At 47.3% G+C, this 16,754-nt stretch overlaps 2 protein-coding genes across 5 annotated transcripts in view; both read left to right on the top strand.

Moving 5' to 3' along the window:
• The first annotated feature begins 8,048 nt into the window (after positions 1-8,048).
• SRGN (serglycin) lies at positions 8,049-10,744 on the top strand. Its single transcript, XM_074591163.1, has 3 exons — positions 8,049-8,239; positions 10,044-10,191; positions 10,362-10,744. Exons 1-3 carry the CDS (start codon positions 8,161-8,163, stop codon positions 10,573-10,575), a joined length of 441 nt encoding a protein of 146 aa, XP_074447264.1. The 5' UTR covers positions 8,049-8,160; the 3' UTR covers positions 10,576-10,744.
• A 490-nt stretch (positions 10,745-11,234) lies between these two features.
• Positions 11,235-16,754, top strand: part of VPS26A (VPS26 retromer complex component A) — a 13,351-nt gene continuing 7,831 nt past the window's right edge. Inside the window, exons 1-3 of one of the 4 annotated variants that reach the window (XM_074593323.1) lie at positions 11,235-11,357; positions 14,605-14,754; positions 16,399-16,474. In XM_074593323.1, the coding sequence (XP_074449424.1) occupies positions 11,355-11,357; positions 14,605-14,754; positions 16,399-16,474 (229 nt within the window). In that variant the 5' untranslated portion in view covers positions 11,235-11,354. Of the gene's footprint in view, positions 11,524-14,604; positions 14,755-16,398; positions 16,475-16,754 lie in introns of all 4 variants that reach the window. The other 3 variants (XM_074593324.1, XM_074593325.1, XM_074593326.1) reach the window with 3 other exon arrangements.

Genomic DNA, 16,754 nt, shown 5'->3' with positions numbered 1-16,754 from the left:
TGTTCACATCTGGAACTTTTGGCAAATAACTCTCAAATCCTTTTTCTTTTAATTTCTCTATGTACTTTGCCTTAATGTTTTCTTACGGCACCGAGCTGCTGGCATTACATAGGGCTCATGGAAGGACATACTTAATTCTTTACACTGTAAGGCACAAAGCATTGCAAGTGTAAAGGTCTTGTGAGTCTCACCTCCCTGGTTGGCCCATCCTGGCCTCCCTGCTGCACTCTTTGCTGGTAAGCTTAGATGAGATGAATCCTGCCCCAGGCTTTGGCTTTCCCTGCTGGCTGACCCCTGTCTGAGTCATCTTCTGTGCTAGAAGAGATGAAAAAATAGAGCTATTATAGAGCCTGTCTCTTTTGAGTAGGAAAAGGCAAAAAATGCTTTTTTTCCTAATTAATGCAAATTGTGTTTTCTAAAGGGATGTGCTCATCTTGAAATGCTCTGTGCTGTCAAGGGCAGAGCAGCTTTGTTGACAACACGGGCGATTTCCAAACACAAGGGAGAGCCATTTCGAGCGTGCTGCCTCGTGCCTCAGCAGCATCCACCCCAAGAACACAGAGCAGGCCCTTCAAAAGGGGCTTGGTTGCTGGGATGTGCCAGTCCCACCAGGGAGAGGTTCCCATGGCAGGCCTGCTTCTCACGCCTTTCCTCGTTTTTCTCTTACGAGTGTCACATTTCAAAACAAAAGGCTATTTCTACTAAAACAAACATGCTTAAAACTAGCTAAAGAAAGCCCAGGTCCTTTGGCTGATAGGAAATAAAAAAAACCAACCTGTTTTCTTCTACTCTAAATGTAATTTCACCTCTTTCCCCAAAAACTCAGTGAAGGTCACAAAACCACAACAGTAGGTAAAGGGTTGGCTAATTGGGGCCTGAAGATCTGGTTTACACATAGGATGGGAGCAGTGGATCTGGTTCACGGGGACATATCCACAGGAGTGTCCGTGTCTCCCATTCCTTTTCATCTTCCCAAATTTAATGATGCCTTTTCTCCCCACACACAGTGTGAAGTTTTTATGTGGTACCAGCAGTGCTTGTGCTTAGAAATAGGTTCATGCTTGTGCAGGGAGGGGAGGTAAGGTGAGCTGCTCGTGGTGGATCCAGGGTTGATGGTGGTCCAGGGTTGATAAAAAGCATCTAAAGGCTGCTGAGCAGCTCACTCGTGAGAGGTTGTCCTGTGCTGGAGAAACCGTCTTATGGAAAAATAGCTGAGATCCAGTGAGGGCTGGGTGCTTCTACTCCGGGGCTAGTGCTACTCTGGGATGAGGTTTTAAAGAAGCAAGGACGGCTACTGAAATTGCCTCCCTAATCAGAAACCAGAGCTTGGCTGCTGTGTTGTGTCTTAACAAGTTGTTGCTTTTTAAACTACAGTCCTGAATTTGCCAGCCAAAATCTCCTGCTGTGCCAGGGTTCAGCGCATGGAACCAGAAAGCATCGCACCTCCCATCGCAAAGGAAAGCAGCTTTTCTCCTCCTGAAGGGCAGGCCCATTGCTCTGTTAATGTTTTTGGCAGAGGGGAGATAGCTGGCAGGGAAAGGCCGTTGGCTGCTTCCTGTCAGTCGGTGGCTGTGTTCAATCTTGATGCAGCTGCGGCTTTCTAGCAAAGGTCCTCCCTGGGTGCTTGTTGGCCTTCACCATGGGAAAAAAGGAGGAGCTGCTCTTCTGTGCAGTCTAGATGGCAGCGAATGTCCGATTTCTGTGTGATGCATGTGAGCGTTTATGATTTCTTGCAAGATCTGAATCTTATCTTCACAGGCCAGGTCCTGATACTGCCCTCGGAGGCAAGAGGGGCAAGCCCCAGCACGAGAGGCCCTGCTGCATGGGCCATGATGCTCCGGGTACATGGGTGAACATGGGGGCCAGGCGCTGAACTCAGTCTTTGCTCAGGGCTGGATTTAGAAATCCCCCCAGATCGACCCAAACCTCTCTCCCTGGGTTGCCAGCTCTTTGCTATTTTGAGGCAGGATATATTTTTGCTTTCAGTCCCCAAAGGTTGGTTGGTTGGTTGAACATGAGCTGGTGGCAGAAAGCATCCTTAAATCTAGATGAAATGCCTGCCTGGAGGGGGGCTCACTGCTGAGGGGGGTCAGGATCATTTTGGGGCATTTAACAGAGCAGCTCGTGGGTTATCTCTGAGACAGATCAAGGTGCTCAGGGCCTGTTGGATGTCCAGGTCCAACAGATCTCTTTCCACCTTGGCAGCAAGTGTTGGGGAAGAAACCCGTTCTGCCTTCCCAAAGAACAAGATCACAGAATCATAGAATGGTTTGAGTTGGAAGGGACCTTAAAGATCATGTAGTTCCAACCCCCCTGCCATGGGCAGGGACACCTCCTGCTAGACCGGGTGGCTGAAAGCCCCATCCAACCTGGCCTTGAACACTTCCAAGGATGGGGCATCCACAGCTTCTCTGGGCAACCTGTTCCAGTGCCTCACCACCCTCACAGTAAAGAACTTCTTCCTGATATCTCACCTAAATCTCTCCTCTTTCAGTTTAAAACTGTTATCCCTCGTCCTATGACTCTACTCCCTGATAAAGAGTCCTGCCTCATCTTTCCTCTAGGCCCCCTTTAGGTACTGGAAAGCCACTATAAGGTCTCCCTGGAGCCTTCTCTTCTCCAGGCTGAACAACCCCAACTTTCTCAGCCTGGCCTCATAGCAGAGGTGCTCCAGGCCTCTAAGCATCTTTGTGGCCCTCTTCTGGACCTGCTCCAACAGGGTTGCGTCCTTCTTATGTTGGGGGCCCCAGAGCTGGCCACAGTACTGCAGGTGGGATCTCACCAGAGCGAAAAAATGCTCCTTAGGTTCAACCCAGCTGCCATTCAGACATTTTCCCCTTTGCTCAGTGCCTGACCTCCGTTTTTTCTCATCTCTTGCCATCATTCTCTCTTTATCCCCTTTCCCAACTCTACCTGTGACAGATGTAGTCTTTTCTGTACTGGCTGCTCCCCAGAGCGGTGACCTCTACAAAATACCTCTTTCCACTTTCCCAGCGAAACAAAAGAGCTGAGCATTGTAGGCAGGACCTAGCGCTTCAGACCACTTCCTGCTCCAGCTGGCTGCCGCCTTTGCTGCTCCACGGGGGAGGAGTGTTTGAGGGGTGCCAGGGTCAGCCTGGACCCCCTGCCCTGAAGCCAGGACTGAGCAGGGGAAAAATGGACTCCTGAGAGCAGAGTGACCCTGCAGCTGTTGGGGTTTATCTGATTTCTGAGCAGTAATGAATGAGAAATTTCCTTATCGGGACTCCCCATCTGGATGGATATCACCTCGCCTGTGTGCATTGCTGATTAGCACTGGGACTGTGGCTGCCCATGCACCCATGGGAGCCATCCCCTGGCCGGCTGCTTGTCGGAAATACAGGCTGCAGAGCAAACCTGTGCTGCCAGGTGAGGAAAAGCAGCGGAGAGCATGTCCTGACGCAGCTATGTCAGACTGCTCCTCTGGACCGCTCCTCCAGACAGAGCTGCAGCATTTATCCAGGCTAGAGCGGGGCAGGGGTTGGCTGTCCACCAAAGAATCGGCTGAAACACCCCCATGATGACCATCTGGGTTACTGAAATGGGCCTGCTGGGCATTTGTTTTTGCCCTAAATCCCCTGCATTTGATAGCAGGATGGATGTCCTCATACTGGGCACTCCTGTGGTGTGGCCCCCATTCAGTGATGTTGCTGATGTTACATGTTACTCCTGAAGCCCAGTGGGAGATAAAGCAGCCCTGAGAGTTACGAGTGGTTCATCGTTAGATTTTTAAGTGTTTATAATAGCTTAGGGACTACTCCCGGATATTTCAGGCACATAATGAAAAGACCCTGCTGTCTGGTTGAGGGGCTGGGTGCACAGTGCTGAGGCAGCCCCCTCCCTCCGCCTGCCCCCTGCTCCCTAAATTAATGCCTTAGAAAAATGCAAAGCTCTTAATCTGCTTTGCATGTGATTTGACAATAATGGCAGTGCTTCAGTGTGGTAGTTGTAAGAAATGCTCAGGGAAAGTGAGCAATGGGTGGGAAACGTTTATGCAAAAACATAGCCAGGAGGTGAGCATGGATGGTGACGTTTCCATCGTGTTTGTACAATATTTGAAATCCTCTCTCTGGCCTCAAGGCGCGAGCTGCATTCTCATATACCTACTCCTCACTTATTTTCTTCTTTTTATGGGCTTATTCTGTTGGGGCATTTAGTCTTCCAATATATATGCAGGATCTACACAAGACTGAACCTTCCTTGCAGTTCATGGGAGGTAGATTTGAGGTGACTGTCTTCTTTGTGGATTTAAAATATTTGACTTAAAAACCAGAATCACACAGAATCACAGAATGGTAGGGTTGGAATGGACCTCTGGAGATCGTCTAGTCCAACCCCCCTGCCAGAGCAGGGTCACCCAGAGCAGGTGGCACAGGAATGTGTCCAGGCAGGTTTGGAATGTCTCCAGAGATGGAGACTCCACCACCTCTCTGGGCAGCCTGTGCCAGGGCTCTGCCACCCTCAGGGTAAAGAAGTTCCTCCTCATGTTTAGGTGGAACTTCCTATGCTCAAGTTTGTGACCATTACTTCTTGTCCTGTCGCTGGGCACCATTGAAAAGAGCCTGGCCCCATCCTCCTGACACCCACCCTTTAAGTATTTATAAGTGTTGATAAGGTCCCCCCTCAGTTGTCTTTTTTCCAGACTGAAGAGATCCAAATCCCTCAGCCTTTCTTCATAAGAGAGGTGTTCCAGTCCCCTACTCATCTTTGTAGCCCTTTGCTGCACCCTCTCCAGCAGCTCCCTGTCCTTCTTGAACCGGGGAGCCCAGAACTGGACACAGCACTCCCCAGGGCAGAGTAGAGGGGGAGGATGACCTCCCTCGCCCTGCTGGCCACACTCTTCTTGATGCGCCCCAGGATGCCATTGGCCTTCTTGGCCACAAGGGCCCATTGCTGGCTCATGGTCATCCTGTTGTCCGGGATGGACTCCCAGGTCCCTTTCCACCGAGCTGCTCTCCAGCAGGTCAGCCCCCAACCTGTACTGGTGCAGGGTGTTATTCCTCCCCAGGTGCAGCACCCTACACTTGCCCTTGTTGAATTTCTTAAGGTTCCTCCCCCACAACTCTCCAGCCTGTCCAGGTCTCTCTGTATGGTGGCACAGCCTTCCGGTGTGTCAGCCACCCCCCCAGCTTTGTGTCATCAGCAAACTTGCTGAGGGTGCACTCCATCCCTTCGTCCAGACCACTGATGACTATATTGAAGAGGACTGGACCCAGTACTGACCCCTGGGGAACACCACTCGTCACTGACCATCATGACCCTCTGAGCTCTGTCTTTCAACCAGTTTTCTACCCACTCCACTGTCCATTCATCTAACGCACACTTCCTAAGCTTCCCTATGAGGATGCTGTGGGAGACTGTGTCGAACACCTTGCTTAAGTCAAGGTAGACCACATCTACCGCCCTCCCCTCATCTATCCATCCAGTCATGCCTATCAGATTAGTTAGTCATGATTTCCCATGTTGAGTACTGCTGATAGCTTTCTTTTCCTCCACATGCCTTGAGATGACACCCAGAATGAGCTGTTCCATCATCTTTCCAGGGATGGAGGTGAGGCTGACCGGCCTGTAGTTCCCCAGGTTCCTCCTTCTTGCCCTTTTTGAAGACTGGAGTGACGTTGGCTTTCCTGCAGTCCTGAGGCACCTCGCCTGTTCTCCAGGACCTTTCAAAGGTTATGGAGAGCGGCGCAGCAATGACTTCCGCCATCTCCCTCAGCACTCTCCGGTGATCCCATCGGGTCCCATGGACTTGTGGATATCTTTCTTAAGTTTGCTATTCTTATCCCTCTTTGTCTTAAACTGTGATAGTTATGCAATGGCATGTTTCAAGATTAGCTTTCCAATATAGTATGGCTCATGTGCTGTTCTCTGTTTAAAAAAAAAAAAGTGTGTTATCTTTCTGCAACTTGTGGCCTCTAGCTCAAGACAGCATTTTTTATTTCTGCTGATTATTTGCATTTTATGTCCTGAGTGGCATCCCATGACACTCCACAAAGGGCATGCTTTACTCTTAAGACTTGCACATCCCAGATTGCCTCTTATCCAGGTCTCCAGTATCACTTCCACCTTTGCTGGAAGGTGGAAAGCTCTTTGCTTGCCAAGCATGGTGGGGCACAGCAGGACAGGAGGAGATGGGCACAGGCTGAAGCTGCCTGCGAGTTCCTGGCCCCCATTACGCAGGTGTACGTGAGACGGGAGAGTGGAAAATTTGCTTCCGTCTTCCCATGGTTACCAATTGTAGAGTAATCTCATTTCCTGAGGCACGCCGCTGACACAGAAGAAAATAACAAAACCATGTGGCAAAACTGCCAGCGCTACAAGTTCTGCCATCAGCTGATGGTAGGAGACAGATAACTTGGCTTTGTGAGATCCCTCTCCACCTATAGGGGCTTTGTGGCTACCACCTATCCCTGGCAGCTCCCCCCGCTCCTGCGGGATGCCTGCTGGTGGGCACTGCTGTGGCCGCATCCTGGGGGTCTTCCAGTGCCGGGGTGGAAAAAGCCCCTGGCTGGTGGGAAGGGCAGAAATAGCTGGCGGGGGGGTGCTTTCCCACATGGGGGGTTGTTTGTGCATGCTGGAGGGGAGTGGAAGGGGTCAGCACATGCCCGTGACCAGTGGAAAATGAGAGGTGTTATTGCAGCCTTCAGCGGGTGGAGGCTGATCACCTCCCCACATGTGTTTGCCTAGCTTCCTATTGATGCTAAGCACCACCTTAAAAAAAAAAAAAGAAAGAAAAAAGAGTTGATGCTAAAAATACAAAGTAGAAGAGAGGCTGGTAGGAACAACTGCTGCACGCAAGTCCTTCCACACCTGCTTGGTTTGAGTCTCCTATTTTTCCCGTGCTGGAAAAACCCTCATGTGCAGTGGTTCATAATAAATTGCATCGATGCTGGATCTGCAGCTCAAACCCTTGGTCCAGTGATAAATCCCAGCCTGGAGAGAGAAGCTGCTGGAGGGGTCTCCTCTGCCACTTGTGAGGTTTTGGTGGAGCGCTGTGCCCCGGGGAAAGTCACTACGCAGCTCAAATCCCCACTGGGGGCCTCTGTGGACTTTCCACCATGTAAAAATAGACTTACCACAGACAAGTTACACTATCAGCCATATCGTCAAAGGTGCTGTCAGCATGTTAGGCCCACACATCGATGCCCCAGTTAATCCAGCAGCTAATGGTATGACTAAGAAAAACCCCCACTGCTTAGATAACCTTGTTGTATTTTAATTTATGCTTAAGTGAACTCAAGCCTGGTTTAATCCCAGCTAAAAGGCAAGCAAAAGGTATGAACTAGCCGAAAGGCAGCTTCCATATATCTATGTAAGGGCTTTCACGGCTTTCCCAGCCGGGCTCCTGTCAGAGCCACATACTATCCAAACCCTTTTCCATGCTCCCTGGTGTGCTCGCACGGTGCGATGATGACCTGGCTCCCCTGGCTCAGCTGTCAGGGCCAAGAAAATATGTTGTGCCCTTTCCAGGAAGGAGATGACAGGATCTACTCTCTAATTTTTTTTTTCATTTTTTCATTTGAACCATGAATATCTAAGATCCTGCTCTCAAAAAAAAAAAAAAAATTGGTGTGAGATTCCTCAGGTAATAATTTACTTTTGTGGAACAAAGATTATTTCCCAGTCAGTGAAACTTGCACTGGCTGTAAACAGGAGGCTCCTAACCCTCCCAGTGGACTGACATAGGCAAATCACTGTTGATGCTGCTACCAAAACCCAGCTGGCTGAAGTTCGGGGGACATGAATTGTTGCTTTTTCTCTCTGGAGGAAAAAGTAAACGTCCTGGAGCCCGCTGAGCATCAGGCAGGCACTGGGCGGGATGCACGCCTGGACCACAAGGCACTGGCAGCACTTGCCTTCAGTTGGGCTGGTTGGTCCCAGGTTTGCTTTTCTCCTCGGGCAAAACTGGAGATGAAGGCAGTGGGGATTTTTTTTTTTTGAGTGATGAAGGCCAGGAGGCCAGAGTGCTGGGCTTTTCTGTAGATGTCTCACTCTCGTCAATCAGGAAGTGATGACGCAGGTTATGGGTTGGGTTTGAGGTTTTGGAAACCTTTTCTAAAAGTCGATCTCCTCGCCCCGTCGTATTTCTGAAGCGTGAAGCCGTGGTGAAAGCTCGTGGCAAGCGGGGGGACGCCAGCCAAAATGCAGCTCCTTATCAGATGTAACGGCAGGATTTTCCTGGCTATTTGTTTAATCCTCTTTGTGGGATACACAGCACAAGGTAAAACGGTGTGGTTGTTCTCTCGGTAATCCTCTTTCTGGGCTATGCAGCGTAGGCCAAGTAGGCAGCCTCCGAATTTTTCAAACTGACCTTCTTCTAGGGGTAATGAGATCGACTCAGAAAACCTGTTTTGCTAACATTTCATTTTCTGGAGGGGGAATGGTAAGAAAAGGTGGTTTTTGCTAGTGGAGCATTTCTGTGTCTCTTTCCCAGCCTCTGTGAGAAAAAGACTTCATAAAATAAGTTGCTATATGTGGGTATATTTTTAATACATATATTTCAATATGTTGGGTTTGTTTTTTTTTTTTAACCAGGACCTTTCGTAGTGGTCTGGTTACATACTGTTATTCCGTTATGTAGTTACAGGCAGACTATGTAACAGTTCCCATGTCATAACTACTACGGTCTGCTTTCTTGGGGGGGCAGGAAAGGAAACTAGTTGTAAGTATGAGGAAATTAAACGGTTTATTCTGTGCAATATTGCAACATGCAACACTAAAACAATTAAAAGGAAATGTTGATTCATGATGAAATGAACCCTGTGGATCTGTTTCTTGCGAGGGAGAAGCACTTTTCAAGCACGCAGAGTATCATTTCTCCCCAAACCAAGGTTGTGATAGTGGTAGGCTTTCATTATGTATCTACCACTCAGAGACTGAGAGATTATGGCCTGGTTTTGTACATTTTTTCTAAATTATTCAGCTGCAGTTTTTTATTTTGTTGCCACTGTTATTATTAAAAACTTTTTTAATAATATGCTAAGAGAAGAAAATAAGTTTGAAAAAGGAATATGCTGTAAAAGAAGCAGGAAATTATACCCATGAGATCTTTTTTCTCTTTCAGAGGAGTGTAGGAGGTAGTTGAAAGTCACCTAGTGCATTAGGGAAATATATAGGGCAATAGAGAAGTGTAATTACAGAAAGTGAGTCCCAAGAAACGGAGAAAAAATAGACAAAGTGCCAACAGGGGGAGAATGCGCCAGGAGGCTTCAGAACAAATTAACTTCATAAGACCAGAAGGAAGGATGAAATGCTTCTATTTTTGTCGTATTTTGCAATTGTTATTTTTTCCTTATGGTATTTTTTGAAGACTCGCTTTTCAGCAACACCCCCCATCGGGCACCTGGGGGACGATACCGTGGATTTATGTAACCCTGGGCCCTGTCTAGGAGACGCCTGAACCGTCTCTACTCCAGTGACATGCTCTGAGAACATACGTAATCTCCAAATCCGCTCCTGTGGCAGGCGGCTCTTGCATACCTTGAGTTTCCAGCCTCCCCGTCAAAACTCGAAGGAGCTGAGCTGAGACGGGCAATGCCGAAGTGGGGTTGGTCCTGACCCTCGCTGGAGCCAACAGAGAAAGCGAGGGGGCAGGAGCCAGCTCTCCACTGGGGTGGCTCGTTCCCCAGAGATCTTGAGATACTTCCATCAGCTTCGGGGAGAGCTGAAGGTGGCTGAGCCCGCAGGTCCCTGGGGACGTGCTGTGCCCTGAGCCAGAGTAGAGCCCTTGTCAGTGCGAGGCGGTGGTTTCCCATGGGATTTCCATTTCTTATTCCCATGGATTTCCCAGTGGCATGTGCGAGATGTGCCTGACGCCTCTGATAGCAGGGATGTCACTTAGGGATATCAGGCGTTGTTTGAAAAACAGCCTGCAGGGTTAATTTATTTTTTGGCAGTTGAGCAACCGGGGCCACACAAATTACTTTCTTCCGCTCCTTTAAGCTTTACTAGGTGCTCATAAAGTTAATAGGTCCTGCTGAATAACGTCCTGGTCCCGGTGAATAATGCACGGCTGATTCGATCAGGTGCTCCCATGCAGAAGGCAAGGTACAAGAGAGTGAGGTGCCGACCCGATGCCTGGTCCGCTAACTGCATCGAAGAGAAGGGGCCCTGGTTTTACACGCCCACCGGTGGAGCCAACAGGATCCTCCCTCCCATGGCAGACCCGTCCCTGTAAGTTCATGTGCTGCATGTTTGTCATTGGTGCTGGAACCCAAAAACGTGCAGTATTCCCTTCTTGATGGTCCTGTCACAGTGTGGCTCACCCATGGGAATGTGAGGCTTTGGCGTGTCCACTTAAGAGATAATAAAGTAGTAACTTTGGAATAAACTCTGCATTTCAGGATGAAGAGATACCAGGAGCTGGGCGACATATTCCCGCTCTCAGATGAGGAGTCTGGCTCCGGGTCTGATGTTGTGGTGGAAGCAGAGCCAGCCTCTGGGTCGGGGCTTGGCGATAGCGACAGCTTCTCCGAGGAGAAGCTGCCCGTGTTCCTAGAGGGCCTGCGGGGCGGCGAGCTGAAGCAGAAGCTGGTGGAGGAGGATTTGCTCCTGTAGGGCTGGAGACATCGGCCTCCTTGTGATGGTGGTGGCCCCTCTCGCCCCTTCCTCGGTGCCCAGCCTGACGCGACGACCACGAAGCGGTTTTAAACCAACTGCCAGTCAATAAAACTTTGCCTTAAGGTCTTTATTGCTTTCACTCACTAAAAAAAAAATAATCATCTTTGCTCGGTGTGAACTTGCTCTTTGATTTTAGTGGCTGGGGCGGCCATCCCAACTGGGGGGAAAACGGTTTTCTGTGGGGATGTCACCGTGCTCCAGGGGGAAGAAATTAAAAGCCTTTAATAAATTAAATAATATATTTATAATCACAGAATGAATTAATAAATTAAAAAACTTTGCGTGGCAGAAGCCGTCTGCGCTTTTCCAGCCCTCAGCTAATCAGCTAAAATCCGCCCGAGTGGCTGCCTCCCGCCTCCCTGTTTCCCTAAAAAAAAAGCACAAAATCTGGCAAATAAACGTTTCGGGACCGCGACCGTTATTTCCTGTCAGAGATACCCCCCCCGCTACCGCCTCCCGGCCGCTAGGCGGCGCCCTCCCGCCGCGCTGCGCATGCGCCAACCGACCCCCGACACGCCCCCCCCTCCCCCCCCTCCTCTCCCCGGGCCCGTGGCGAGGGGGCGGTGGCGTCAAGGCGGGTGGGGAGGGGGCGGTCACGTGCGGCGGGGGAGGGGCGTGGCGTGGCGGGCTGTAAGGTCACATGACAGGGGCGCGGGCCGGGGCGGCTGGTGCTGGTGGCGCGCGGGACGGGAGTCGGCCGCGGCGGGGCACGCACCATGGTGAGTGTGTGAGGGGCGGGGGGGCGACCGTTAGCGGCCGTTACCGGCCGTTACCCGCCAACGGTCGCACCGCGCCTGAGGCGGCGGCCTGGGCTGCCTCGGGCCGGGCGGTGCCTCCTTTCCTCCCTCCTTTCTTCCCCACCTGTGGCTCCGGGCTGTGCGTGAGGTAAGCCGCCCCGCCGGGCGCAGTTGGCCCGCTGGTTGTCCCTCTCCAGTCGCTCCCCGGACCGGCCGCGGAGTGACTGGTGACTTCCCCCCTCACCCTTCGCCGCTGCTGGTCTGGCCGCCCCCTCCCTGGCCTGCTGATCCCAGCCGCCCGCCTCGCCCCGAGCGGGGCCGGGGCCTGGCGGCGGCCGAGGCCGGGTAGGTTGGCCCCGGGGGGGAAGGAGGGAGGGAGGCGGCTGCGGGCTCGGGGGAGAGCTGGCAAAACGGCGCTGGGGCGAGGTGGCGAAAAACAACGGTTTAGGGTGTTTTTAATACAATTTATGGGTTAAGTCTTGGGGCTTTCCCCTGTTTCTCTTCCGTCCTCGCCAACACGGAGTTTGGTCGTGAAACTCGGCTTTTTCCTACACAGCTGCTGTCAGAAAGGCTTTGGGGAAAGTGTGTGTGATGGTCCGGGAAACATCAGTAAATCTTTCAGCAGTCCCGTAAGGCAGCACTTAAAATGACAGGGGTTGGTTGTAATCCTTCAGGGCTGGTGAAATAGCGGCCAACTTGGTGCCCAGCAGACTTGGCCTAGGCAAAGTGTGCATGTGTGGGTGTATAGATTGGTGTGCTGGGATGTATAGGTTTTAAAAAAAAATGTATCTTAAAGAACCAGCTAGATCAATGTACTTTGGGTTTCTGAAGCTTGTGGGTTCTTTAACGTGTGTCTCAATCTCTGTTGGACATGCAAAAGCATTTTAGGGCTCCATGTGAAGCCGAGGCTGGGATTTCTGCACCATTTGTCAGCTGCTGGGAGTCCTACAAGTCCTTTTGTACAGCTATAACACGTAAGGACTGAATGCAGATTGTTTTCAGTCCTGATGTAGCAAAATCTTTAGCGTCTGTCTTTTGCATGAAATCAAGAACATAACCTAGCGTTTGGCCAGCTTCTGAAAACCTTAGTTCTCTGTCTTCATTTTCTTAAGCTGTAACATAATACGCCAATGGCTTCTTAAAATACTTCTTGTTTTGCATAGTTTCCCTGCAGCCCTATCTTCGATAGCAACTGGGGGAGATACCGGCTGTTAATTTCTTTATTCCATATGTTCTTGTCCTCCCTGGATGAGACTATGGCTAATCTCTGAGGGGTACAGTTGAAATACTCATAACGCAGTGTCTTGAGAAGTGATGTGTTACCAATGTTAGTTCTGACTCATTGCTTTAAATGATGGTACAGCTTCATAATTTGGAAGGCACTGTGAGTACATCTTGTATAATGTTTACTTAAAGGTAATGTGCTTCCTTGTTTGCTTTCGGGGAAAAAGTATAAGGCTAACCGGGAGAACAAATGCAGAATTTCTGAGGAAAAAAATACAGGCATGCCCGAAAGTAATCTGTGTAACAGTTTCAGATAGTCTAAAGATCTGGAATTCTTGTTGAAAGTTTCCTCTTTCTCTCTCTCCCTTTCCTAGGAGCCAAAAATCAAGAATAGTTCTAGTGTGCAGTCATTTAAAAAAAAATGAATTATTATTTCAGCAATTAATGTGACTGTGTGCTTGGCAGAGACTTGGAGGACCATTTGGTCTTAGTTTGGCAACCTTGTTGGTCATCTGCTGCCTCTTTCCTGTGAGAATGTGAAGTAGATATAACTGGGTTTCAGTTAGTTATAGACATCTCTCTGGATTGAACTAGGGCTGCTTGCTATCTAAACAAAGTTGGTTTAGCCTTGTGTGAATTGTTGTTTTATAGCTCAGAATTGCGCCATATCTTTGCTTGACTTATATGCCTAAGCAAAAAGTCATTCAGTGTTCTTACTGCTAGGCAGCAGCACTCAGATCAGACTTTATTCTAGACTTTGTTATTAATGTTACATTTCAAACTTCAGGTCCCCAAAATGTCTTGAATGTATTCTTACTCAGTTTTTGAGATTGAATTGGTGAAGTGAGAATGACTGTTTTGTCTAGTTGAAGTGGATGCTCTCATAGAGAACAGTGTAATTTCTCCAAAAACAAACAAAAAAAGTTGCACTGAATTAGTGAAGTGGTGTCTGCTTCAGTACATCAAAGCAGATCAGTGCCTAATTCTTAGGAGAAAATGTGGGCTTTTATGCTAATCTTGTTGAGTTTCCCATAGTGCTGCTAGCATGTTTTGCAGTTTCTTGTAATAAATGTTTGTGCAAGGTCAAAGGATGATCTCTCCTGGTTTCTTGTGTTTGATACTGGTCAAAAGTTCATGCCTAGGGAATGCTGTTTTAAGGAGAGGACAAAAATTTAATGCTCATAATGGGTTGGTGACTGGAGCAGTGCTACAGGTGAACTTGTAACATCCACTCTGTCTGATGGCAGAGTTGTATAGTTAGCATAGGTTATATGAAGAACCCCTGCCTCTTAACTTGCTAGTGCTCTCTTCATTTGCTAAGAGAGATTTCCTTCCTACCATGGGGTGTAGAGGCAGCAAATAAAGTCCCTATTCCCCTTTGCCAGACGGGTGCTTTAGGCCTTGTACTGTATCCCTGTTGTTGTTTGTTTTTTTTTTTTTTTTCAGCCTGCTTTGCTCTTATTCCTCTTACTTCTGATCTCCCTTGTTACTGCTGTTTATGCAGTATGTTGTAGTGGGTATAAAGCAATACATAGTTCTTTTTGGCATAATATCTCAAATCCTAAACTAGATGGGATAAATTCGTTACAGAGATTTTTTTTTTTGAAGTGTGGTTTAAAAATGATTATTTTTTTTTTTTTAAAGTGAAATGAACGATTGGGAACTTTTTAGTGACAGAAACCAAAGTTGTGTTTGCAACAGTAATGTTTTAAATATTTGTTAGTATTTTAGTGTAGTAGTAATAATGATAATTATACTGTGTACTTTCTTATACACATTATATTTTATAGGACCTGTTACTGACCTGATTTCCATTATTTGCTAGATGAACAACTGTCTTTTGTCATTGCTGTTTCTTGGGTCTCTAATACATAATGGCATTGTAACTTCATGGGAACACAAATGTTTTTCCCTAATGTACAGTGTACAGCTGCAAGTAAATACCACATTTAATTAAAAGTGAGTGTCCACTGTGTAGTAACTTGTCTAATTCTTGTTATTCCAGAGTTTTCTTGGAGGTTTTTTTGCTCCTCCTTGTGAGATTGATGTTATTCTTAATGATGCAGAAACACGGAAAACAGCAGAAATAAAAACAGAAGACGGTAAAGTAGAAAAGCATTTTCTCTTCTACGATGGAGAATCTGTTTCTGGAAAGGTAAATATTTTTTTTTAAGTGACTTAATTACTTTAATGATTCTGGCATGCAAATGCATATAGGGATGTAAATGAAAAACTGATACAAGCAAGAGCTGCTATTTCAGCTTGTGATATTATTCAAAGAGGAAACAGTAGCTGGTTTTTTTAGTTCTGGGCATCTTGTATATATGAATCAGCTTTGTGTGCAATCCTATCGTTGCTTCTGACAAGAAAACTATTCCAAACTGGATCCCCTGCTTCCGCTTCCCTTTGAACTCCAAAATACACAACCCAACATGTGTAGCAGTAATTTTTGGCTGTCACAACCAACCTGCTTTGCATACCCTGAAGCTGAGCCTTGTGTTTCATGCCCTGAAGTGTTTTCTGAAATTGCATCAGAGGAACAACATATCAAGTTCAGCTGGCTGTTGAGTCAACAAGAGTTTTTCTTGGGGATGGGGGGGAAGAAGTTGAGATTGCCAGAGGGATTTCTCTACTTTCAGTGTTGTACCTAAGAACTCCTTGCCATCACTCTGGTTTTACTGGAGTCATTCTTACTCTCTGACTATTTCCATTATGATCCACTTCTCCAAAAAATTTGAGCCAGGCATTGGGTTCTGAGATGGACTTCTAAATACCTGCTTCAATCTTGACTGACCTATTGTCTGTGGGCAGCTTCCTGCTCTGAAGATATATTGCCATGCAAAATCTTGGTTCTCTAGAAAGATCCTTTCAGGGATGTGAAACTGTCACAAGATGTGCCTTAAAGTCAGGAAATTAGCTTTTGTTTGTTCACTGGCCTGAGCACTTCTTGCTTGTATCAGTGATGCCTGAGAGGTGCCTGAAGAGTTTCGTCTAACAGAAGCACAGTGGTATGAGGAGTTCTTGGAAGACCAGTAATTTACTGGATAACTTCCATTGACCTATGTCCTCATTTTCATCACAAAGATAGGTTATTCAAGTGGTTTACTTCCTACTCAGATATTGATGATGTACTGGATTTTAAGGTATAGGACTTTCTGTCATCACTAAATTGTAGGAAAACATTATATATGTTTAATATTTACATGTTTCCATATAAAGTAACTTTATGGAATCTTTTCTCGTGAGGTAGGTCTGTTTGTGAGAGTCAAATTCACAAATGAAGATCTTGATAGTAGGTTTCGTTATCTGTTATTGTTCATTGACTTCTCTAACTCCAATTCCTCAACTATCTGCTGAGGAAGGGACTTAAGTTCAGTTAACTTGAAACGTCTGCATGTCATGGCAGTTCTTTTTTCGACTTCCAAATGAGACCCTCAGAAGATGCTTTGAAGCTCTCTGCCTTCAAAGATGGCAAGAGGGTCACGATGGGCTTATGTGAATTCTGCTTAAGCTCTGGCTTGGATTCTTAATTTTGGAACTTGAAAGCTTCAAGCTTAGTTATTAAATTCAGTCTTGTGAGTGATCAGATTTTTCTTAAATGCTTTAGTAGCACCTTGGTAATGCTTAATTTCATAACCAGCTGTTTGATTTGATTTCCTTCAGGCTCAAGTAGTGCTGTTGAGAAGAGGTCTCAGTTTTCGTAGGCATGTAGTAAATTTTTTTTCAACACTTTCACTGTAATACATGACATTAGTAAAAATGAAAACATATTAACAGGTGTGTTTTATTGCCTTGGTAGGTGAACGTCTCCTTTAGGCAGCCTGGAAAGAGACAAGAGCACCAAGGAATTAGAATTGAATTTGTAGGACAAATTGGTGAGTTTAAGTTATAAAGGGGATGTCAGGTGTGTGTGGTTTGTGGAACTTGGCACTTGTGACTGTCAGCAGTTTGGCTCAAACATTGCAACATGTTTGGGTTAGAGGCTTTTACAAGTGCCAAAGGGAGATTATATCCTCCTCATTTTAATGCAAGTGATGTACTAATTTGTGCTAGTCATAAAGTCATTGGGAGGTAAGATATTTACATGTGAGGGAGAACTGGGATGGTGAGTATTCTGTCTGTCTCAGACCAGTTAAGAGTTTGATTAAGAACCAC

Source organism: Larus michahellis, chromosome 6 (assembly GCF_964199755.1).
Source record: "Larus michahellis chromosome 6, bLarMic1.1, whole genome shotgun sequence".
Lineage (NCBI taxonomy): Eukaryota > Metazoa > Chordata > Aves > Charadriiformes > Laridae > Larus > Larus michahellis.
Note: the sequence above shows the minus strand (reverse complement) of the source record. Positions and strands in the feature narration are given on the sequence as shown.